This window comes from Acartia tonsa, chromosome 2 (genome assembly GCF_053477335.1).
Source record: "Acartia tonsa isolate MP-2025a chromosome 2, ASM5347733v1, whole genome shotgun sequence".
NCBI lineage: Eukaryota > Metazoa > Arthropoda > Copepoda > Calanoida > Acartiidae > Acartia > Acartia tonsa.
In genome coordinates, this window is record NC_137261.1 from 1,971,904 (window position 1) to 1,997,424 (window position 25,521).

The 25,521-nt window shown below is 30.3% G+C and overlaps 1 protein-coding gene across 1 annotated transcript; it reads right to left on the reverse strand.

Moving 5' to 3' along the window:
• Positions 1-271: 271 nt before the first annotated feature.
• On the reverse strand, positions 272-24,838 carry Tbh (Tyramine beta hydroxylase). Its single transcript, XM_080151933.1, has 26 exons — positions 24,729-24,838; positions 24,456-24,513; positions 23,802-23,869; positions 23,047-23,092; positions 22,475-22,561; positions 22,318-22,373; positions 21,864-21,996; positions 21,455-21,498; positions 21,027-21,098; positions 20,428-20,497; positions 20,053-20,112; positions 19,656-19,710; positions 19,312-19,356; positions 18,715-18,767; positions 18,430-18,483; positions 18,141-18,221; positions 17,712-17,772; positions 17,573-17,614; positions 17,223-17,305; positions 16,611-16,710; positions 12,186-12,253; positions 11,563-11,681; positions 8,846-8,963; positions 4,555-4,761; positions 3,389-3,566; positions 272-2,515 (listed from the first exon to the last, which is right to left on the reverse strand). Exons 1-26 carry the CDS (start codon positions 24,827-24,829, stop codon positions 2,355-2,357), a joined length of 2,220 nt encoding a protein of 739 aa, XP_080008059.1. The 5' UTR covers positions 24,830-24,838; the 3' UTR covers positions 272-2,354.
• Positions 24,839-25,521: the final 683 nt, after the last annotated feature.

Here is a 25,521-nt window from a genome sequence, read left to right on the forward strand (position 1 = left end):
TTTAGATAAAATTGGATTTGTTAATATTTTGCTAATGAGAATACTCGTTTCCTCGTCTAATATTCTTTGCAACTATTATTTAAATGCCAACCTCTTAAATAGATTAAAAATTATCATAGTTATATTGGTTTCACATATATTTAGACATAATTCTAAAAACCTCAGGCATCTTTCCAGACCATAATCTTTAATTCTGTGGGCGGTGGGGGAGGGGGGGGGGGGGAGTAACACCTTCTTTTTATTTCAGATTCAGATAGAGCTAGAGGGTTAGAACAATTTCCGACTTTCTGATCTACCTGGTATCAGCTTTTCATATATTTTTTATTTTATACCCCTTGATAACATTTATTACTTTAGCAATATCTAAATGTTAAGTTCAAGTCACATATATAGGTGTGCTTGCTCTTAATCTAGACGAACCTGCCAGGTTTGCTGGCTTCATGGATTCGTCTGGATGACAATATTCTAAAATGTTTTATTTTGCTCACAGAAAAATGATTTAGAAAAACAGATGAAGGGGGAAAGTGCCATTTTCCCCCTTTAGGGATTATAGCTATGGTTTGAAGTCTTAGAAAGCTTTTCTACTACATTAAATTGACCCCCTACTAGAAGATACCTCTTATGCTTGAGTCATGGCACAAGTAATGGAAAGGGAAATATTTCACAGATTAATTAAATGTAAGTTTTTTTCTAACAAAAACAAAAATTAATACAACAACAAAGTTTTTTTTCTTTAGGAAAGTTAAACTATACAAATAAAGACAGGGAAATTACAATTTAAAAACTTAGAATCTCGGTCCTACACCGCGTCATAACTAAAGACATTAACAACGGTTTTACTGCTGCTCTGTCAGCTGCGCGACATAAATAGTTAGAGTAGGTGCAAATCGGTGAAACTCATTTTCATGAACAGTTATTGCTTATAAGGCAAAGATCGTGATTCAGAGATACACAAAAAATAAGATCTCGTTTTGTATTCCGTCCTAAAGGGTTTCCGAGGCTAATCCAAGGCCAAATGCCAGTACAATTGATCAAAATTCGGACAAAATATTTCTTTATACTGCCAGTCCATGTCCTTGAATACAACAAGCAGAAAATTTAAAATTAAATCTTAGATTCATTTTTGGTAATTTTAATCTTGCAATTCTTAGAGATAGAAACAAATGAAGAAAAATAAACTATACAAGTTATACCTCTAGTGGTCCTATACAAATTAACAGAGTATGAGAATTATACTTTTAAGGTTTCTAAAAATAAATCTGAATGGTTTTTATAATTGTAGCTAGTACTCGATAAAAATATCAACAAAAGTTTAGATTATTAGTATATTCTTTATGATATATACAAAGTTAGGTGAATTTTTTCTTAAAATTTATATTCCTACCTTTGATAATTCCAAATTATTATACATGATAATGTATGAATGTACAACTTAAATTTATGTTCTTTTTACCTTCTTTTTTTACATTTTTAGATTTAGATTTTGTGCCGGGGGGTACAAGATATATCTTTTTCTAACAAGGATAAAATTTTACAAAGTTTTGAAAATAGTAATTTTTAAGATAATTTTTCAGTTTGCATGAAATCTTAAATTTCAAGAAGTTATATTTAATATTTGTCTTTTGATAAAGGTTGTTTTTAGCATATAATAAAAAAAATAAAGAAACTTATAATCTTAATTTGAAGAAAATACAAAATATATTTTACTTTCCTGTTCAGTAATTTTTAAATGTTTAATAATCCTAGATTTCTAAAATTACTCCTTGCTTCAAAATATTGTAAAATATTCTTTTCCAGAAATCTCTGTATCTTGTATTAGATAACTATCATGAACAGAAAATTTAGTTTTTTTTACAAACTGTTTGAATAGCGAAAAAATAGTAGGTTTTTGAGTTGTTTTCTTAAACCTATTTTTTTGTTTTGACAAGAAGGCACATTTACAAAGGAATTATATAAACTTTCGACATTATACTTTACATCTAACAATTAAGCATTTTTTTGAAGAATATATAAACAAGTGTATAGTTATTATTAAGAACTAGGGAAATAGTATAATGTCAATAACTGTCAAAACTGTTTACCTTTTACAAACTAAAAACTAAAGATATCTCAGTCCAGCCAACTTACGGGATCTTTACTTTATAGTGGCGTATAAAAACAAGTATTCTATTGGAATATAAATACATTATTCTAACAATTATTACTTTAATATGTTAAATCAGATTTATATGAAACTTAAATGCATAATACGCAAAATACAATTATAAAGCGAAAGTATCTAGGAAACCAAATGTGTAATTTCCACATTAGCACCTATTTTCCAAAATACTCTGAATGGTACATTAAAAAATTCATTACATACTACCAAGTTTACGTTTGCTGAATCTTTTCCTCATTAAAATATTCTCGTGGTGACAAGGAACATTCTCTATAGTATCAAAATTTTCTCTATTTTCAGTTAGCTCGTTCATTTCTTCATTAATGTCTTCAATACTACTGATATTCTCCTCTGACCCTTAATTTAGTATAATCAAACTAAAGTTAATAATAAAGTATATAAATGTATTAATTCATTATGACATTACACCAAATAATTAAACCTTCATATTTAACATTTTATTAAAAATTAAACATGAATGAATTGGATGTCTCAATATTTTTAGACTATTTTTATTCTTTACTAGGGTGAGTGGGGGGGGGGGGGGGTTGGAAGTTGACCCTCCCCCGATTTCGATTTTAATTTAAGAAAACAACAAGAGAATTGTTTAAGAGGGGGTTGGGGTCCTATATTCTGCTGGCGATTTATCTTGGGAGGTTAATGTTACCCCAAGCAAAAATAGGGATCTACTGCAGTTCACGGTAAAATATTGCTGGTAAGCAATATTTCCAAAAATCTATGAATTTTAAAGGCTGCTAGCTGCCAAACAGATCATGCCCGCACACTGTTTGAGGCGGCATAAGGAGGTCTACAAATAATCTGGAATAGCCATAAATCAATAATGCATAATTATCTCGCAGTGCAGAGAAATGCGCGAAAAAAGACCTATTTTACGTGTTTTTTCTTCAGTGAAGCTTTCCCTGTGCATCATTGGATTTTGCTATTCCAGATTATTTGTAGGCCTTCTTATACCCCTTAAAATGGTGTGCGGTTATGATCTGTACGTTATGCTGTTTGGCAGCTAGCAGCCTTTAAAATTCATGGATTTTTGGCAATATTCGTTACCAGCAATATTTTACCGTGAACTGCAGTAGATCCAAAAATAGTTATGAACCTTGCTAGAACTTACAGTGTAAAGGAGAACCATATCAGCTTAGAGAGTTGAGATATCATATGGTGCACACAAACAGTAAGACACATAGGCTGACATCCTGTTACTTTTTTGCCTACCTTCATCTCTTGAATTATATTCTTCCTCCATATTTGTTTCCTGTTCCTGTTTGTCGTCGTAGTTTTGACCAATTTGAATGTCGTCATAGTTTCCATAAATGTCTTCTTCATTTTCTAGAGGAGCTGATGAGCGTTTATCAAAACCCCACAGGCTGTAGTCTTCCCAATAGTCTGAGTACTAAAGAACAGAAACTATTTAAACAACGAGGGTCACTTTTTTCTCTTATTTTCTGTAAAGTTGTGTGTTAGCGTTAATACAAATGCGGTTATTAAGTTAAACTGTGCTTAATTTTCATATAAAAAATTATGAACGGTTTGACTTAATAAGCACATTTGAATATACTCTAACACAACATTACGGAAAATACACAAAAAAAAATCTCTCACTAACTTAGATGTTTGCCAGGGAGTAAGGGAGGGGACAATGGGCAATTTATTCAATTTAAAAGAGTTCACTGAAAAGCAATGAAAACCAGATTTATCAAGAAAATTTGACCAAAATTGTAAAGGGATCATGGTAATCTAATTTAGAACAAAATTAGTTCTAAGAAAAAAATCATTTACTTGAAAATTAAATTACAAATACATCACAATGTAGTAAACATTCTGTAATTAATCACTAGAACTGTTTAGAACTACGTCAACCCTTCTCATATATTTTTAACTGACACCTAAATTCAAGTGGTTCTTAGATTGTTTAATACATAAATATCACAGTAGAGTTTCTATACATGAAGTGACATTTTCTTGGGAAAAAATATTTGGTAAAACCAGCCATCAATAACAAATTTTTCTGTCTGCATATTCAAAACTAACTCAGCTAGTTAGCGGGGCATTGATGCGCTAGTACCCAAAGTCAGTCAGAATTTGCTGTATTCATTCACATTCCCTTTAAGCTAGTACCCAAAGTCTGAGACTCTTAAAAATTGAATATTCGATTCATTGTCCCCTCCCTTACTCCCTGGATGTTAGTACACACAAATATCATATAAATAAAGATAATATTACAAGTAATGTTTTGGTAAAATAGGATCAGGGTAAAATGAATAAATACATTCTGTGACAAAATTGAAATTGATTTTAAGTATGGATATCAAGTAAGTAATATTTGTTGGTATTGGCCTATTTGTAGCAATTCTTCACTTAAAAAAATAAGTATAACTCACCTTATTTGGAAACCAACTTTTCTTTTTCATATGATGCATATGGTCCATTCTTTTCTTAGCAATATGGGCTTGATCCATATTTCCTTCTGTACGTTTCTTGTGCATATGTTGAAATGATCTTTTTCGTTCTTGTTTTTGATATGCAATGTTTTCCCTTTGGTGGTTACACTTATCCTTGACTTCTTGATAAGGCTCATTAATAGAAACCTTAAAATGTATGCATATATAATATCATCTTGTAGTTGTAAAAGCTAATATGTCTGTTGGGATCTACTGCAGTTCATGGTAAAATATTGCTGGTAACGAATGCTTCCTGGTTCCTGGCAATATTACAAGATTCCTGGATCCAGCAGCACGCATATTCCCCTAAATCCTAGGTTCCTGTTAGCTGGCAATCTGCAAATTTTCCAGGTTACCAGTAATGAGAGAAGATTACTGGCTTACAGGAGTTTTTACCCCATACCCCTTATCACATTTTCTTAGGGGGTAAACAGCAATGATTAATAAGGGACAGTTGCTTCAATTATTTTATTAATAAAGGTGGGGGAAGGATATAGGATATTTAACTGTTTCTATCTTCATATCCAATTTCGCGCCAAAATTTGGGCGCGCCTTTTTATTTTATAATATATTGAAAAGTGGGGGAGATAAATTCGTAACTTTCATCATATTAATAAATTATTTTTTTCTAAGTGAGGCTTTGAAATCAAACAGTAAAACCAACGAACTTGATCGCCTATAGAATGCCAAAACTTAATACTAGCCTCTATAACCTAAACTAACCTAATTATAAAAAAAGTGCCGCGGCCAGGGAGGGGGGATCAAATTTGAAAAAAAAAATTTCTATGAGGATAAAGCCAACAATTCTAGCCTAAATCAACAAAAAGAGTGGCGTAACTGTGAAGTACAGACCATGAAATCATGTAAGTAATTAGATTATGGCAGGAGATTTTTATTTCAAATTATTTTATTCCCTCCCTTATTAGACTTTCAAATTTAAATCAATAAACCTTTACACACATGTGATTAAATTCGCGCCAAAATTTCGTAGCGCGAGTTTTTAAATTCAATTAACACCTGAGGCTGTATAAACTTTACGGGAAAGAACACTTTCGCGCCAAAATTTAAATGGCATTTTTATTTCGTCTTATAAAATACGGGGTTTTAATTGGTGGGTATTCACGTTAAGATAACGTAACCTCTTGACAAAAAAAACTAATTGGTTACCCATTTTTAAATTTGAATCTCTGATACTTTTGGCGGGTGTTTTAAATTCAAATTATCTTCCCTCCTTTTTATGCTTTGTAAACTCAAGCAAGCAAGGTTGACAATATAGCAATATTTGTTTTTTTTTTCAATTAAGATCTCACTAACCACTGATTCGATTGAGTTCTTCATTTTAGAGAAGCTTCACAAGGTCCCATGATGGTTTTAGGCTATTTTCTGCCCCCTTTCTATCAATTTAAAACGGAGCCTCATGATGCTAGGGGCGCAACTGCTATAATCTACAATATAAAGTAGCGAAGGATTATAATAGGATAATTATTTATGAAAAGTAAGTTACAATTACATAATGAGTTTCTTACTTATTCATAAGTAACAGGGTGTCCGCTTTTTTGTGTGTCTGACTGTCTTTGTACACAAAGGGATCTTGCCACCCGATAAACCAAAAATTTTTGATAATATATTAATATCTAGTGGCGGTTTATCTTAGGAGGAATGTGGATGATACCCCCAAATCAACCAAAATAGTTAAAAACCTTCCCAGGACCTATTAACCTTAAAGTTTTTCCTGACTACTTTTATATTGTTACTTTTTACACCTACGTATACGTTGTATTATTAACTGTTGATAAAAATCAGAAATAAAGAATTTTTATGATGTTTGTCTCAGTCCCCCCCCCCCCTCTCTAATTCATTTTTTACATTTGATCAGTTTAAGGTTTTTGATAATACTGTGAAAAGTAGCAGAGCATAGCAATATTTATAGCATTTCCTAACTCCCTCAATTAAAACAGAGAAACATTACTACCCTCCCACCCCCCACCATATCAGACAAACATGCAAAAATAGCCACTTTTGAGTTGTGTGAATCTTATCAACCTCTAATTGTGGGGTAAGTGTAGTAAAAGGGAAATGGGAATTAAAAAGGGAAATATTGCTTTTTAACAGGAATATTTTAAACATGGCGGTGGCCAGGAATATGCAGAAATTGCTGGCAACCAGGAAAGTTAAACATTGGTGGCTCCAGCAATATTTCTTGTTATGCTAGATCAAGGAATCTTCTAACATTGCCAGGAAACAGGAAGCATTCGTTACCAGCAATATTTTGCCATGAACTGCAGTAGATCCGTCTGTTTTTTTTATATCATGTTATTATTATACTAATAAATGTGCCCCTAGCATCCTAGTGGAGGAAGGGGGCTTTGTATTCAAAAGGGGTAGATAGGGGACATAAAACAGCTTAAAACTATCCCGACACCTATGTGCAGCTTGCCTAGAAAGGAGAACTCATTCAATTAGTATTTATTGAAATCTTAAGCTTCAGACAAACAAACCTAGTACTTTATATTATTTACTAAGTATATTTGCGATAATTTTTATTTAATGAAATCTTCCAATTTTTAACCTGTACAAAACGGCCTGCTTAATTGCTTCAAGATCCATGTCAGATCTATATAGGAAATAAATGTCTATAAACGAGCTCAAGTTTTCCTAGGACTATTCGTTGAAAACTCATAGTGCTCCAATAATCCATAATAAACTCTCATTGCCCAGAACGATAAGACCCATTATTTTACTTTATTAAAAGCAAATTCATTTTTTTCATTTCATGTTGCTATTTACATTATAATGAAGTATTTAATTTCTAATCATAAAAAAGAAAATTTAAATTTATGATATAATAAATTTAAGAAAACTCTGTTTTAAAAGAATTTGATTGTGGCGACACTTTGTGTGTTCAAATATTGAACTAAAATTGTAATCATATAATAAACCCTTTGGTGATGGTAATGTAAAGAAAAAAATATAATTTAAAAGATCTTTTTAAGATCATTTAAATTATTAAATATTTACTTCTGTTTAAATCAGGGTGGGGAAAAACCCAGGGTTTTTTTAAAAAGCCCAACCCAACCCGTAAAAACCCTTAAAACCCTGGGTTTTTATGGGTTTTATTGGGTTTTTTGGTTTTTTTATTTAGGAGTTATATACGTAATATATATTGATGAAATATTTATGTTTATGTTGTTGTAGTCTGTTGGTGCACAAAATATTCTATTAAGGGGGAGGGGAGGTTTTAACTTCCACTTAATAAAACCCTCTGCAAGCCACTACATTATCTATTTACTTTCATAAATTGTTATGTTTTAGCTTAAAAAACAATTTTGCTTATGTAATTTACACAATTCATTTATCATTAATTTAGTAGCTAAGCGTTTTCTGAAATTAATTTTTGAGAAAAAGTAATTTCATAACTATTTGAGCAATAAGTAGAGCATCATTTATATAATTACTTCAGATTTTTTACGATTTTTCGGTAAAATTTACTTTAAAATGTTATTAGATCCTAGTCTTTGAGTAAATAGAGGTTAAATTTGTAAATTTCAACGTGAAATTTCATTGTTTTTTTCAAAACCCAAAAACGTTGGGTTTTTTTTTCAATGGGTTTTTAAAAAAGCCCTGGGTGGTTTTTTTTGGGTGGGTTTTTTGTATGCCCACCCTGGTTTAAATAGTAATGCCGGGTGAGGAAAATAGATTTATTGAGAAATATATATGCATATAGAAAACTAGCCAATAGGGAGATAGTTATATCGAGCCAACTCTAGTAGAATTATATTATCAACTTCCATAACAGCGAAGTTCTTTTATCAGACAGTATATACACAAATGAATATAAACACTTGTAGAGTGTCGGAACTTAATGAGTAGAATTTAATTTTTTTAGTCTAAACAAAATGTATTAAAGGATACTGTTCAAGGACATACTTATTACTGAGACTTTCATAATTGAATTATAGAGATACTTTGCATGTAACAGTATTGTCGTAGGAATCAATATTCCAAAAATTAGATAAATAGTTTTGAAAAGTTAATAAATCAACATGTTTTAAATGGACCTACGGACTATTTGACAATGAATAAGTCAATGATTTTTTTTGCGTCATAATCAAAGTCAGACACTTTTACTAGGTTCTTCTAAATTCTACCTAAATATTAAAGTAGTCTGTATTAAGTGAGACAATTTTAACATTTCTAAATTAATGAAAAGATTATGCACTATCAGTTTTACCTGCGGAATTTTATTCCAAGTTCCTTGAAAGCTATCTCCAGATCCTCGCATACACTGCATGGACATTGTTCCATTAACGTACAGATCCAACAGGCCTCTTGACCTCTGCTTATTCCATCTACATAATACAGTTTAGCTGTGAAAGTGTAGCGGACAGCCCTCTATCATGAGTAGCTACACTCCCTTTGAATAATGGATGTTATGTAAAATGTGCCTATTGTAATGAATCTAAATTTAACCGGTAAAACCATTGTGTATTTGAATCCTTCCCCCAAATACATATAAAGGGAAGGACTCTGTTTATATAGTAATTAACCTAGCCTAATCCATAATCTGTAGATAGAAATATTTAGTTAAAACCTTAGTTCAATATACATGTAAATAAAACTATCTGTTGTTGAAATTAGAAGATTTCGTCATAAATTGATCCAATATGCTAAATAGTTTCTACTCATGTTTTGTCCTTTTAAATATTTTGCCACACCCCTCCTAAAAATGTGCTCGGGGGAGGGAGGTACTTTGGTTGGGATAGCAGAGGTGGGTTCTTAAAAAACCTTACCCCACTGAACTTTGGAACACTCGTTTGGAACACTCAATTGCTCCCTTGTTTTCCCATTTTTTTGGAACATCAAATAGCTAGTGAAAATGCAAATGTCATTCCTAAAAAAAAATTTAATTGAAAAAAATAGTGGGCCAAAATAATGTTCCAAAAGACCGAGTGGGGTAGTCACAATTAAATTTGGAATATTTTTTAATTAATTCAGAGATTTTTCAAATTTTCAAATATTTAAATTAAGCATAAAAAAATATACCAAAAAAAAAACAAAGACAAAAAATCTTCCAAATTTCAAAATAGTGTTCTAATGGGGATATTTTATCCCCACTCAAAAAATCATTTTGGAACATTATAATCAGTGGGATAAAAGTTTTTTAAGAATCATTATTGCCAAATTTTTTATTTGCCCCACTGGTTATAATGTTCCAAAGTGATTTTAGTGGGGTAAAATTTTTTTAAGAACCCACCTCTGGGCAGGAGAGGGGACAGTTTCAGATGTTATTGAAGGTGATAATTACCCCAAATTGACCCATTCGATTCAAACGCTATCATTATTTCTAAGCCTCTTATACACTGAATGGATATTGTTTAATAAGTGTAGAGTTCCAATAGGCTTCTTAACCTTTAAATTAACACATTGAGGTTGTGTTTGAAACTTATATTAAACCCAGGAATCAAGAGATTTAGAAATATTATAATCTATTTTTCAGTATAGCTTTGATACCGATCAATATCAGCTTGATTAGAACCGGTTCTCAGTCATACTAAAAAATTATTAATATCATTGTGTTATAGACAATTTTCCACGAAAATCAAAATATAATTCATAAAATTATAAATAGTTTTCTGAGCCCCGGACTTCGGCCTCTTACAAGGCTGGTATTAATCTTATAATGTTTCATTTTAATATCCGCGGAAAGTTGTCCATGGTACGATGTGATAAATAACTATTCTTTGTAGACAATTACAATATTTTATTGGTTAAGGAATCAACAGTTTAATATTCTAACAATGTTTAAAGGTTAAAATGGTTGAGGCTTATTTCTTATCACCTTATTATTATTGCTGGTGGTTATGACGCTAAAGGTCTCTACAGGTACATGAATGAAAGGAGGGAAAGTTGACACTCTACTTTCACTTTTAGTTCAAAGAATAAAAAGTAAAGGAATGTTTTGTTATACATGCACGAATTAATGCTTGTTTTACAATGTTTATATCGCTCTAAACCATGACAGTATATTGAATATTCTATACTTTAAAAAGGATGACAACATCCATAAAAGCGAAGCACTGAAACGGTAGGACAAACGGACATTAACACTTGTATAGTATCTGAACTGAAAAATCGGAACATAAATGTATAAATGTCGAATCAAAATTGTAGGTAAATTTGTTGAAAAACTGCTTAAAAACAGGATAATGTTTATGGACTGGACATACTTACATTTTTAGGACTTGATTATAGAGTTGCTTCGCTTATAATATTGTTCTTTGTTGTCCCAGGAATCAATATACAAAAAATCAGATCAAACGGATAATTAAAACACTTGAAAATTTGTTGTTGAAAAAGTAGAAAAATCAACATGTTAAAAATGGACGTACGGACATTCTGGTAATGATTATAGAGTTGCTACACTTTCTAAATCGTACCCAACTACTACAGGAATCATCATGCAAAGTTTGAAATCGATAGGACAATTCTAACATGCCTAAATTAACGAATAAAAGCTATCTATTTCGGACGGACGGACGAAGGGACGGACGGACGGACCGACCCTAATTATAGAAAAGCTTCGCTTTTAAAAAATACAATATGTCTTACTATGTATCGAATAATTCTGCGAAAATTTATGATACAAATTTTTCTATTAAATTTTTCCAACAATTTATGGAGATTGGAATTTATAAATAAATATTTAAACTGAAGATTGGCTAAAGGACAAGAATTATGTAGTGTTTGTAGTATTATGTACATTTTAAGAGTTTATTCTATAAGAATTAGCATCGGCCTTAATCCGCATGTCATGTCTGTCTGTCTGTAATACTTAGTTTTCTTTGAATATCTGTTTAAATTTTTGACGGATTTTTCCAAATGCTGCAACATTTCATACATTGAAAAGTTCTAATGAATAAAAACTATATTGTCATATGAATAAATTACCTTATTGATTTATAATTCTGTTCAACAGACTTGTCTTTGGATGTATCTTGGCCTTCTTCAGTTTGTAGATATACAAAATAATTTTCTAATTCCTCTGTGTCCACTGAACTTTTACAAACCTATGAAAAACACAAATGTTCATAAAATATAAACAAAATAAAGTGGGAAAGTATCAATAGATTAGAAATTTGTATTTCCAGCTTTTGCAACGGCCATCACAGATTTAGAAAGTACCAAACCAAATGATATTATTTTTACTTTCTTTTGTTGAAATACATATCTATCTAAATTATGAAAAGAACAAAAAGTCAAAGTACAGAAACTGATAGGATCATCGAGATTTCTTAATATGAACCTTAAGATTTGAATACTTGAGCATATTTTTATATCAAAATTTAATTTTCATTATGACTTTGAGACCAATTATTATCCGATAGATTGGAATCGGCTCTAAGCCATAAACAAATCATGTAAAGAATCGAATTACAGACTAATGTCTTCGAGTATTAAATTAAAATATTAACACCAGTTTTGTTATCCACGGCCTTCGGCCGTTCTGGGCTAGCAAAACTAGTTTCAATAGTACAAATTTTCATTAAAACGATACGATAAATAAGTATTACCTCTAGCTGAGATTTAGGATAATAATGAACATAGTTGACACACATCTCTTCTGTGAAACCAAATCCTCCTAAAAAATAAAATAAATATATGAATTAAACAGTTAGGGAGTTGAATCCATTTTTATAGAAGCAGAAATATAATCTATGATTATGGTTTGGACCCTCTAAAACTGTAATCTACCCTTCCACTTTCCCCTCTCTTGGTGAAGATATCTTCAACGCCGATACGATTTTTGAAATATAAGATTCCACTTTTGTCTCTCTTGTTGAAGATATCTTCACCAAGAGAGGCAAAAGTGGAATCTTAAATTTCAAATATCGTATCGGCGTTGAAGATATCTTCACCAAGAGAGGGGAAAGTGGAATCTTACATTTCAAAAATCGTATCGGCGTTGAAGATATCTTCACCAAGAGAAGGGAAAGTAGAATCTTACATTTCAAAAATCGTATCGGCGTTGAAGATATCTTCACCAAGAGAGGGGAAAGTGGAAAGGTAGATTACAGTTTTAGAGGGTCAAAACCATAATCATAGATTATATTTCTGCTTCTATAAAAATGGATTCAACTCCCTAACTGTTAAACGTTATTTAAGTTTAAATTATAAAATCAAAACATTCAAATTCAAATATTTATTGGGACAAAACAACATATCCATTTAATATGAAAATTAATTACATTACTTTGAAAACAATAAAAAACAATATTAATTAAACTAATTTATAGTAAATGTGTTAGGTTTGATATTATGATCAAGTATCCAAGGACGGATTGACAGCCTTTTGGGTTTCAACTAACATATACAGTAAGACTCACGAAACAACTTTTCGAGTATGTTACTGTATATAGTGTTTATTAATTTAAATATAGTAAAAAAGATCACATAATATAATAAATATGCAGTGAGGCTACACGAAAAAGTATTTTTTAGTGTCTACAGCCCATATTTATCGATGAATTATTAAAAGATGCATATGTCCTTGTTCTCTATAAATTTCCACATAAGAAGAAATATGGGTTTTTCTATTATAGGTAAGCTGAGCATGGGTCCTGTGATGGTTTTAGGCTATTTGTTTTCGGATTTAAGCTTTTGTATGGTTTAATCTATTTTTCTAGCAACTTCGATACAAAGCCTCTTACTTCTAGGGGCGTAGCCGCTAGCGTAACTTGTAAAATGTGATTTGAAAGCTCAATTAAACATTAAATGAATTTAAAAATTGTTTCTCTATCTTAGGAAATCAAATGAAATATACTTTTTATTTTAACATTTACTAGATTAATCTGAAAAATTGATAATGTTATTTTTAAGTGTAGGAACAAGTATTCTAAATTAAAGAACCTTAAAAATATTACAATATTTTAACAAATAGATAATGGCTAATGTTTAAAGATATGATAACGTACCTACCTGTGGGATGTTATACTATAACACCCAGGGATATTAGGTTAGGTAACATCCAACAGATAAGTAACCCTTTGATCATACGACCTTTGTCTTGAAGTTCTAAATGTGCATGGTAACGGGTAGCATTCCCGTCATAATCATCATTTCTTCTCAATAATTGTCTCTGTTATACTTGATGAAATATTATTTCTTGGTTGGCAATTAGTAATAAAATGTGCAAATGACACATGAAAAGAAAGAAAATTAATGAAAACAACATTCGATTATATCTAAACCAACAAACTCAGTGAAAACTAATCTAAAAAATTATTAGTAAAAAATGGAGAATAGTCCCTTTCGTGGCAAAGCCCCTTAAGGGGCGATTCGTCGTATTTTTAAAATGTTTTTTTTTTTTAGGTTATTTTAGGTTAGATTAGGTTAGGTTACATTGGGTTAGGTGATTGCCCCACAGGGAGAGGCAATTGGCCCCGCACGGTTAGAGCCCCTGCTAGAAATAGGAGAAAGGCTACTGTGAAAAATACGAAGAATCGGCCCTTAAGGTGCGTTGCCACAAAAGGGACTAAACCCAAAAAATTATATTTAACCGCATGGGATCAAATCCAATAAATGCACCTTAGCTCCTTGCTCCAACAGTACCTAAATCTTAAAGTAACTTACCATACCTATGGGCTGATAATAACGTACTTAATTTAACCTGCATTATTGTTTTTTTTGTAAGATGGTTGCATTCCACCTTTATAATTCAATATAATTTAAAAACTTTTTTTTTGAGTATTTGTCTGGGTTTCTTCATACCATCAATCTATGGTAAAATTTTTTTTTCAATTAAGAACAAAATCAACCAATTTATTAATTTGTTCTACTCTATTAATTCTTTTAATATTGATCTTAATTGTAATCATATCTTTTTTTTATAAATATACCTATGAACAAGGCGATATTAAGAAAAGTGTAAATAAAAAAATAAAAAGAAGGCAAAGATACAGAACTGAACAGCGGACTTACAGGATAAAGGGATATCTCCTTTTTTCAAAGCAAAAATAATCCGAAAAAAATAATAAGCAATAGCAATTAGGACTTTATTTAATAGCACAACAGCTTAAAAAAATTAGTGTGTTAAAACAATGATTTTTTAGAGCCACGCAGCAGCTTTTAAATATTTTTTCTTTATGACAGTTTTTAATTTTCTTTATTACTGTTGAACAGTAAACTAAACTGAACACACATATCAGAAAACCTAGTTTCTTGAGTATATTAATATCTCAGTAACAGCAGATTCATTATGTTTCTTGTTCTATTAATGTTATGTCATGAAATTATTTTACAAAAGCTTTAGGAACTATCTAAACTTTTGTTGATGACAAAAATGTGTGTAATTAAAAGTTTTTTCTTTCAGGAATGTATGTATCTAATAGAGAAAAATCTACAGGGTGGTATGTATATTTACTTCTGGAATAGATGTATTTAATAGAGAAGAATTTACAGGGTGGTATGTATATTTACTTCTGGAATAGATGTATTTAATAGATCAGAATTTACAGAGTGGTATGTATATTTTCTTCAGGAATAGATGTATTTAATAGAGAAGAATCTACAGGATGCTATATATTTTCTTCAGGAATAGATGTATTTTAAAATAATAGAGAAGAATCTACACGGCGGTATGTATATTGTATATATTTACTTCTGGAATAGATGTATCTAAAAGAGAGGAATCTACACGGTGGTATGTATATTTTCTTCAGGAATAGATGTATCTAATAGAGAAAAATCTACACGGTGGTATTCATATATTTACTTTTGGAATAGATGTATCTAATAGAGAAGAATCACAGGATGGTAGGAATATTTTCTTCAGGAATAGATGTATCTAATAGAGAAGAATCTACAGGGTGGTAGGTATATTTCCTTCAGGAATAGATGTATTTCATAGAGAAGAATCTACAGGGTGGTATGTATATTTTCTTCAGGAATAGATGTATTTAATAGAGAAGATTCTATAGGGTGATAGGAATATTTTCTTCAGGAATAGATGTATCTAATAGAGAAGAATCTACAGGATGGTATATATTTTCTTCATGAATAGATGTATCTAATAGAGAAAAATCTACAGGGTGGTATGTATATTTTCTTCAGGAATAGATGTATCTAATAGAGAAGAATCTACAAGGTGTTATGTATATATTTTTTTCTTCATGAATAGATGTATCTAATAGAGAAGAATCTACACGGTGGTATTCATATATTTACTTTTGGAATAGATGTATCTAATAGAGAAGAATTTGCAGATTGATATGTGACTTATTCTGTGACACTTGTCATTCCTGAAGAGGGTGAGGACATAAGGAGAAGATGTCTTGGAACATTGTGTTATGTTATGATTTTGAGCGGACCTAGTGGCTATCTAAAATTGTTTCGAACTACCCAATGACTTCTCAAGTTCATACATCAAAAAACAAACACATAATACTATAATGTATGATAATATAAAATAGATTTTTGTGAGAGCCCTGTATATTACATGTTCTTATTCTTAGTATAAAAGCTTTAACTACATCTGCTAGTTAGTTTTACTAGATAGAATCTTTATTTAGGTTAGGGATACAGCAATTAAAGAAACATTATTTAACTTTATTAGTTTCTCATTTGTTAACAGTTAAATAATCTATAATACAAAAATACAATAAAAACTATACATGAAATGAGTTTTTCTTTTGCATTCTTATCATTAAGTTTTTTCCATAAAATTTTTATATTATAAATATTCATATTTATAAATTTTCCTTTTCACAAAAAATCCTTTTCTTAATAAAATTAAGAAGAACTAAAAGTTAAACCTTAAATTTTCTTTATCTCAGTATTTACAAAACTATTTACTTCTTGAAAAATTAAATATTAAAATTTAACTGGTCTTTTAGTCATAACTTTGTACTTTATTTAAAACAATTACAAAAAAAGGTGTATTATTATAGACTATTTAAGACTTTCATCCAAATATAGCCAGTCAAATGATAAAAGATTACCTAAAGTAATATTTTCTCTTTCTAGAGTATTGTATGTACAGGAGGTAATAAGGGCATCTCCTGGTAAGACATGTACTGACTCCTGTAACAGTCGGATTTCCTAGATAATAATCATTCAAAAATGACGATCACTAATGATAAATAAAAATTTACACCATATTCTGAATCCAACCTTTAGGTACATCTATTTGATTTATAGAATCATAATATAATGAAATGTTTAAAAGCAAATCTTTTTTACAATTAAGGTCTTTATAATTGTTACCAGAAAGTCTGTATGTCCATTTTACACATGCTGATTTTTAACTTTTATGACAACAACTTATTTTTTTTTTTTTGGAAAACTGATTCTTAGGACAACAAAGCTCAAAGCTATAAGCGAAGTGTCTCTATAATCAAGACATATAAATGCTATTATGTTCTTAAACAGTATCTTGTATTTACCAGTTTTGCAACAAATTTACTTACAATTTTGTTTTAATTTGAACATTTATATTCTGTTCTGACACTGTTACAGTTTGTTGGTCCTTCAGTTTCAGAGGTTTATGAATATTGTCATCCTTGTTTTTATTTAAGCACATATTATGTATATACAAACTAACTCCTAATTACCTGAAAATGAGTAGAATAATGTTTGTCAATATTAACCATTGATTCTTTTCCATTACGTACTAAAGTAGTCTCTACTTGTTTTCCTATTCAATTATATAAGAAGATATTAATTATCAAAACAAACATTTTATAGTTTTAAACAATCATTATATATTCTATCTTTGTAATACTTTGATTTTAAAAATATAAGATTTTAGGATCCACTTTGGTTGTAAAAAAAGTAAGTTTTACTCTTATGCTTTCAGTATAATAATTTTAAGATTTTTTGGCTTTTAAAATTCTAAAAGTGCATTTTAACTGACTAACAATTATTTTGACTTATTGTCTGTATTTAAAGCTTTTTACTATACCTGTCCCATGCGTGTGTAACTGAGATCCAAAAATAACAATTCCTAATTATAGAAAATAAAATTATATAATTAATAATCAAATGTTTACTTTATTACATTTTTATTCAATGTTGAGTTGAAATTTAAAGAGAATTGTAACCTTTTGCAGGTAGAGATACTGCAGTACATTCTGGTGCGCATGTACCACTTAATATAAACTCCTGAACAAAAAGAGTAAAAAATATACTCTTAGAATTGGAAGAGACAATAGAAAATAAATTAATCTTCTTGTCTAGTAAAATTTTTGGTTACTGAAGTAAATATAAAGAACAAAAAAGATATCACTAACAAGATTATTTTTCCTTTTGAAGTAGTTGATAGTGACTAATAAAAAATGACGTCATACAATACAAATGACCAATGAGAGGCCAGAATAAATTTCATCATTAGTCAATTTTAATGTTTACTGGCCTATAATTCATCATTTATTTTGTATGAAGTCATTATATATTAGAAACTAACAATTCCTTCCTAAATAATTATCTTATTGTATAATAAAGATAATAAAGAATAAAAACTCATGAATTACCGGCAAATTAGGAGGTATAGCCATCTTGTTATTATATTCTAGTCCAAGTTCTAAAATTCCTGCATCATATTTTCTCAACTTCTAAAATTAAAAAGGTTTTTCTATCCAACAAAGGACAGCTCCTGTTTTGCATTTATTCTATAAGAAAATGTTTTAAAATTTTCATTAATTGTCTCTTTTAATGTAAACAGGTCAAGTTCTTATCTCTTTTGGTGTAGTTTTATTTGATTTCTGATTTTATTTTGTAGGTTTCAAAATAATTTCAAAAAATAATAAAATTTAGAAAAACCTGTGAAATTAAAAATTGGATTCCAGAGTCATCGATCAATCCTTCTACTTTTTCCTAAAAACAGGACTACATTAAAAAATCTTATAGCTTTTTATTTTTACAGCTGATTCCATCATTTCGATTTATTTCCATTCAAGGTGTTTAAAAAGAACTGCATATACAAGTTCAAAATTAATTCAAAGATGGAAAATTGTTTCAAAATAAAATTTTTCTTATAGTCTTGGGACAAAATTTTCTGGACAAAGTCCAAACTTTTAACGAAAATGGTAAATAAATAAAGGTTACCTGGTTGTTGAAATGCATCTCCAGCATGACATATGGGCTAAAGCCTGTACCTCCTTTTTAAAAAAAGTACATAAGAACTGTAGAATCAAAGTATTTTTGCCTCTTTAATGCTATCTTTATTTAATTTTAAAAATATCGAAAACAGTAAAAGTGTCTAATTAAGACGTCAGAAAAAATGAACAATTAACCAATGAGAGGCCGCTATATATTTTACCATTGTGAATACTGGCTTCTCATTGGTTAATTGTGAATTTTTTCTGGCGTCATAGTTCGACACTTTTAATGATTTCAAAAATATCCTAATAAATAGCCTGGAAGGAGATAAAACACTGTTCTAAATATTGTCATCCTTGTTTTAAAATTAAAATGTTTACATTTATGAAATTAGGTTGTTATGTAAATATTATGTTATGAATGTGGGTAGATAAACTTTTCAACTTTAACATTTAAAGTTTAAATTGATTTACAAAGTTTAATTTAAAACTTATTAACCATTAAAGATAGTACCACTTTGTGTGTATGTGTGTGTTGAGAGGGGGGGGGGGATAATAATTAAATACCTAGGTACAATATAAAAACTAAATCTTAAAATTTTACCTAAAGCAAGTCCTGCTTCTTCGGGATACTGAAATGGACCAGCACCTAAATTAATAACTTTAGCGGCTATCACCAAGAATAGGTAAATTTGATGATTTGGGTTATTTCTTTTACCCCCAAGGACATTCAAAGGGAGGGGGAGAATAATGCAGTAATATCCCAAACAAAATATTTAAAAATATTAAGTATTATGTTTTATCTCCCCTTGTTAACAAATTTACCCCAAAAGTTTAAATTTGAGTAATTCCCCTTCCCAATTAATATTTCCCCCAGCCCTCAAAAATGAAAATCTTGGACGTATAAGGGCAAAACTTTATAAATGTTGAATAATCTTTAATCCATACCTATAGCCCAAGCAGCTAAAACATTTTTACAGTTTCTCAATACTTCAGGTGCGTCCTATAAATTAAATTTTAACAAAAATACAAAAAATATTGAATTAAATGCTTTGCTAAAGTTAGACTATTCAAAATTATGATCTAATTTGTAAAGTAGTGCTGTTATTCTTGGGTAAATTATTGTATAATGTTAAGAATATGACAAGATATATAATAAGCTAGTTATGAATGATAGATTAGGTAGAATGAGGCTAGCTTTCTAAAAAATATATTGTCGAAAAATTTATTCGCCTGTTTCTAGTATATTACAAAAAATCCCTTTTTATTTTGACAAAAAATGGGGTCAGATGGACCATCAAGATGTATTATGTCTATTCCCCAAATATATAAATATATAGCTAACCTGAGAACCGCATTCACCCTGCCACATTGGAAATTCTTTAGCTCCTTCACAATGAAATACCTATAAATATTTAGATTATTTTCTAAAGAATGCCTTGAAAATATTCAGTGCTTTAAAATATGAATAACAACTCCCCTCTTTATCTGTTTTGAAGAATTTTTTCTTATAATACTATGAATTTCTATTTATTATTTTCAAATTGATCATAATTCAAATAATATCTAAGTTTATCTTAAAGTAGTTATTTTGCTGAGTGTATTTTTACCCAGGGAGGAAGGGGACATTGGGCTATTTATTACACTAGTCCCCTAGTCATTGGGGGTGTACATCAATTTATAAGCTATTGTCTTATCCCTTAATATCCCTGATTTTTACCTCCATATGATGGACAATAGTCGCACTCGATTCCTTTATGTAAGGTCTGTATTCAACAACATGATGTTTCCTATAAAAATGAGACTTTTTAAAAAGGACAAACAAGCTTCTTGATATACATAAACTTTTAGAAATAGAAAACAACAGATGTAATTTCTATGACAAGATGTAGTTTAGATGATTTTGGATAATTATGTTTGAAACTTACATGATGAGAATTTGGTTATTTAATCTGAGATTTTAAAAGTTATTTTGGAGGATTTTTCACAAAAAAATTTGGCCTCATCAGCGATGCAGCGACCCTAATGTTTATAAAAGAATCCACCTCTGTTCAATCTTATACATATATTATTTTCTCGTATTCATTCGAATCCGGTGGATAGGAACCGGTTTTCATCCATACGAAAAAACTATGTCTAGCATCGTATTATATCCAGCTTTCTACGAATATAGAAATGTACAATCATAAGATTAAAACTAGTTTCTTTAGCCGGTGACTTCGTCACCTCGGGGCTAAAAAAACTAGTTTTAATCTCATAATTGTACATTCTATATCCGGGGAAAGCCGTTTATAATACGATGCGAGAAATAACTATTACCTGTTAAACCTGGCGGGTAGTTTATGAACTGAACACCAGTAAGTGGTTTCATTTCCAGGAATAGTTACATTTCTAAACATTTAATTTACAGTAACATCTTTAAATTTAGTTATTCTATGCAAGAAAAGTGAGAGAGAATATTAAAGTTAAAGAATAGACGGGGCTTGAGCTATACGCAACTCTTCACTTATGGTAGGGACCCTGTCCATAATTTGTATTCGATCTTTGAAATCAGCCAATAACGTCGATAATATAAACACAACCGAATTTGCTAGAAGACGAAACGGTCTCTGCCACTAGTTTGTATACATCTATACTTATACAATTGTAGAGAGAATAATTGCAGATAGATTATTTTACATTTAATAACATAAAATATTTTTGTATCACCTTTTTATAAAAAGAATAAAATTTGTATTTTGTTTAACCTGTTATTGATTATCAGTGATTTTACATTTCTTGGAAGAGGAGTCTAAAATAGAATAAACTATTTTCTTGAGATATTATAATAGCAAATGTAGATGTCGTCTTAGAAAGTTGAAATTCTAAAACATAAAAAGCCCAAATGGCACTATTCTGTTTTTAGTCAGTCAACTATTCATAAAAAGGGAATTAATTGTCATCTTAAAAAGCATTTTATGCTTCTTCTTTGAAGTAGGTTTGGAGATACGGGAAGTGTGACGTCATGAAAATCGATTAAATCCTTCTCTTTTTAGGGGGTTCCTTTCCCACTTCTCCTTTCACCCTTCCTTTTTGATACATTTTTATGACATCACACATGCAATTTAGGTTGAATCTATTCTTTAACTTGATTTCTATTTCCAAAATTGAGCTTACCCTGATCTCAATAAATCTAGCTCTGTACATCCCTGTCTGGGCATTGACAGGTGAAGTGATATTGAGCCCTTCAAGCTTATACAGGGGTCCTCTGCCAACAGCCCATAGGAAATGGGTTGTGCCATCTTCAATCCTAATTAATGTAACATTCATAATAGATATATCTGAATTTTCCAATAACAGCAAACTCACTTAGAATTAAAGAATAAGTTTATTCGTTTGCAAGATGCAAATTAACAGGCAGGAGATGCCATCGGGGCTAGGTAGCTGCGTGTAAGTACCTTTAAAATTCAGCTGGATGTCTAAACCTGTTCCCACATTATAACTAATCCATATTTTCAGAATTCTTTTTTGCGCACAATCAGGTTTAAAGTTGAGACTTATGTGCGGCTAAAGCGCGGCTGTAAAGCCCATGAAGACATCATATCCTGATTCTAAAAGATAATTTCCTTACCTGTAATCATTTGGATCACAAGTATCTAATCTTCTTTCATAAACATACTCTAATATCTAAAACAAAAATAATAAAAGATGATATCAAAAACTTTAAACAAAATTATTATTTTTAATTCATTATAAGAAAATGAAAGCCTAAATTACCTTTTACTCACCTGTTTACTATTTTTTCTTCCACTTTTAATATTTCTATATTTCAATTTCTTGCAATCATTTTGACTATCTATTTGTATTTTTCCTTCCTGAAACAACAAATATCCTTTGCTAATGTCGTCTTGTTTTATGTTAGTATTAAATATCAGGGATTGAGTATTACTCTAGTTCTTATTCGATGGCTAAACACCTTTGGTAACTTTTATTGAATTTTGATTGGTTGGTTCGTTAAGTTGGGTGTCCAAAACTTTAAAGATCTAATTGTCATTTACATAAGGGGTAATTTTGTGTATCGTCATTGGAGAAGAAAATCAATTTATCGGGCATTGTCTTATCCCTTTAGATCTCTGGTTAAATATTAATTTAAAGAGAAACAAAGAACACAGCGAATGTTCATTTTAAATGTAAATATTTTAAAAGTAAACATTGCCATAAGAAAACAATGTTCTTTATTTTTTCATTTTGAGTTTGGTGTCTACTGATCTATTACTAGTTTAGGTTCAATGAAAACCTAAATAAAAAGGTTAAGCTACTTATATTATTAGAATTAAAATAATTTGGAATCAACAATTACCTCAGAAATTGTAACATCAGAAAAAAAGGTTTTTCCCTTCCAATCTCTATAAAATGAGTAATTTTTTTTGATACATTATGGATTATTTATTAAAAATGTTTGGTTTAATTGTTAAAAATATATAGTATGTGAATATACTCTCAGTTGTTTCTATATATCTGTCAGTAATTAGAAAGTTATTTTCTTTATCTTTCTATTTATTAAAAGCGAAGCTTTTCTTTAATTAGGGTCGGTCCGTACGTCCGTCCGTACGTCCGTCCGAGATAGATAGCTTTTATTCGTTAATTTAGGCATGTTAGAATTGTCCTATCGATTTCAAACTTTGCATGATGATTCCTGTAGTAGTTAGGTACGATTTAGAAAGCGTAGCAACTCTGTAATCATTACCAGAATGTCCGTATGTCCATTTTAAACATGTTGATTTTTCTACTTTTTTAACAACAAATTTTTATGTGATCTAATTATCCGTTTGATCTGATTTTTGGTATATTGATTCCTGGGACAACAAAGAACAATAGTATAAGCAAAGCAACTCTATAATCAAGTCCTAAAAATGTAAGTATGTCCGAAGTATTATCCTTTATCAAGCAGTTTTTCAACAAATTTACTTACAATTTTGATTCGACTCTTTCGATACTTTTATATTCTGATTATTCAGTTCAGACACTATACAAGTGTTAATGTCCGTTTGTCCTACCGTTTTAGTGCTTCGCTTTTATGGATTTTGTCATCCTTATTTTATTTTATTTAAATACCTCCAGAATACACAAAGATCTGCGCCAGGAATAGATCCATAATCGGAAAATCCGATCGCCACCCAATCCTTCATTGTAAATAAAACTATAAAGAATATTCAAGTATGGCTTCGAAACCGATTAGTAACTGCTGGATTAGAACCGGTTCTAAGCCATACTGAAAAATCATGTAAAGCATCGTATTACAGACAATTTTTAACGAATATTAAAATACAAATCATAAGATTAATAGCAGTTTTGTTGGCCTGGGCCTTCGGCTTCTCGGGGCTAATAAAATAATTTTAATCTCTAATACGGTGCAATAGATAACTATTTTTATATTCATAGGACATCCTAATATAAAAATCATAAAAAAATCGGGTATAGTCTCTTTCGTAACATCGGACCTTATGGAGCGATTCTTCGTATTTTTCACAGTAGCTTTTCTTTTATTTCTAGCCCCTGCGGGGGGCTCTAACCCTGCAGGGACAATTAACTATTCCTGTGGGGCAATCACCTAACCCAATATAACCTAACCTAACCTAAAATAACCTATAAAAAGCCATTTCAAAAACAAGACGAATCGCCCCTTTTGGGGCGATGTTACGAAAGGGAATATTGCAAAAAAATCTTCTAATGAACATTTAGAATCATAAAACTTTTAGTTTTAATAACCTGCAATCCTAAGTTTGCAGCAACTTTCAATGTTGCAATACCATCTTCTGTTCTCCAACTAATTAGAAATATACATATTTACTACGACAAAATTGAGGATAAATGAATATTTACAACACAAAGTGTTAAATGATTGTGGGATCTTATCTTCTTCAATATACGATTTGAAATTGTTACAAGTGAAATTAGTGACAATACATGTATAGTATTTTTTTAGAATTAAATCACTAAACAACACAGAAATATTTGAAATCTTAAAATTTAAACACTCACCTTAGTCTTAAATCTTTATTGAGAATAATAGATTTAGAGTAAGAATATTTTGGTAGGGAACATAGAATTATTATTACAAATAAATCCACTGGCCATCTCATTTTAAAATAAATTCTTAAGCACATAAACTATTTAATTATGGCCTGCAAATCTCTTTCTAAGTTTAGTTGTTTACTTGCGGCTAGGCTCCTCGAGGCCTCAAGAAGCACTTTAGGAAGAGAGGGGGGGGGGGGGGTGTTAAGCCTCCACTGTTTATTTTAATTTTAGAAAATAAAAAAAATGGGTTGGGTATTTCTTGTAAGATTCACCATACAGGAGAACTATGGCTATCCCAAAATTAACAAACAGAGAGACATCCTGTTGCTTTTATTCATGTTATAGTTAGCCCTATCAATGCAAATAAATATTTTCATGTTGTGACTGAAAATGATGTATATTAGTATTATTTTCACTTTTTTCTCAATGTTTTATTTAATGTTACTAGTGGCTATGCCCATAGCAACGGGGGTTCTGTATTCAAAAGTAGGTGGGTGGAGGTCAGGAATAAAATACCTTTCGAGGATTTTAATTAATTAATAAAATAGACTAAAAACACATCTTAAAACCTATGTGATGCTGTCCTAAAATGAAGAACTCAATCAGTTGAGTGTTTAGCGATATATTCACGGTCAAACACAAAAACCCTAGTACTTTATGTCAAAAGGGGGATTTTATCATTTGTATTTGAAGCTGAGCTGTGTAAGGTTTATGAAAAACTAAGAATGCTTTGCAAATTTCCATATCTTTTATATAT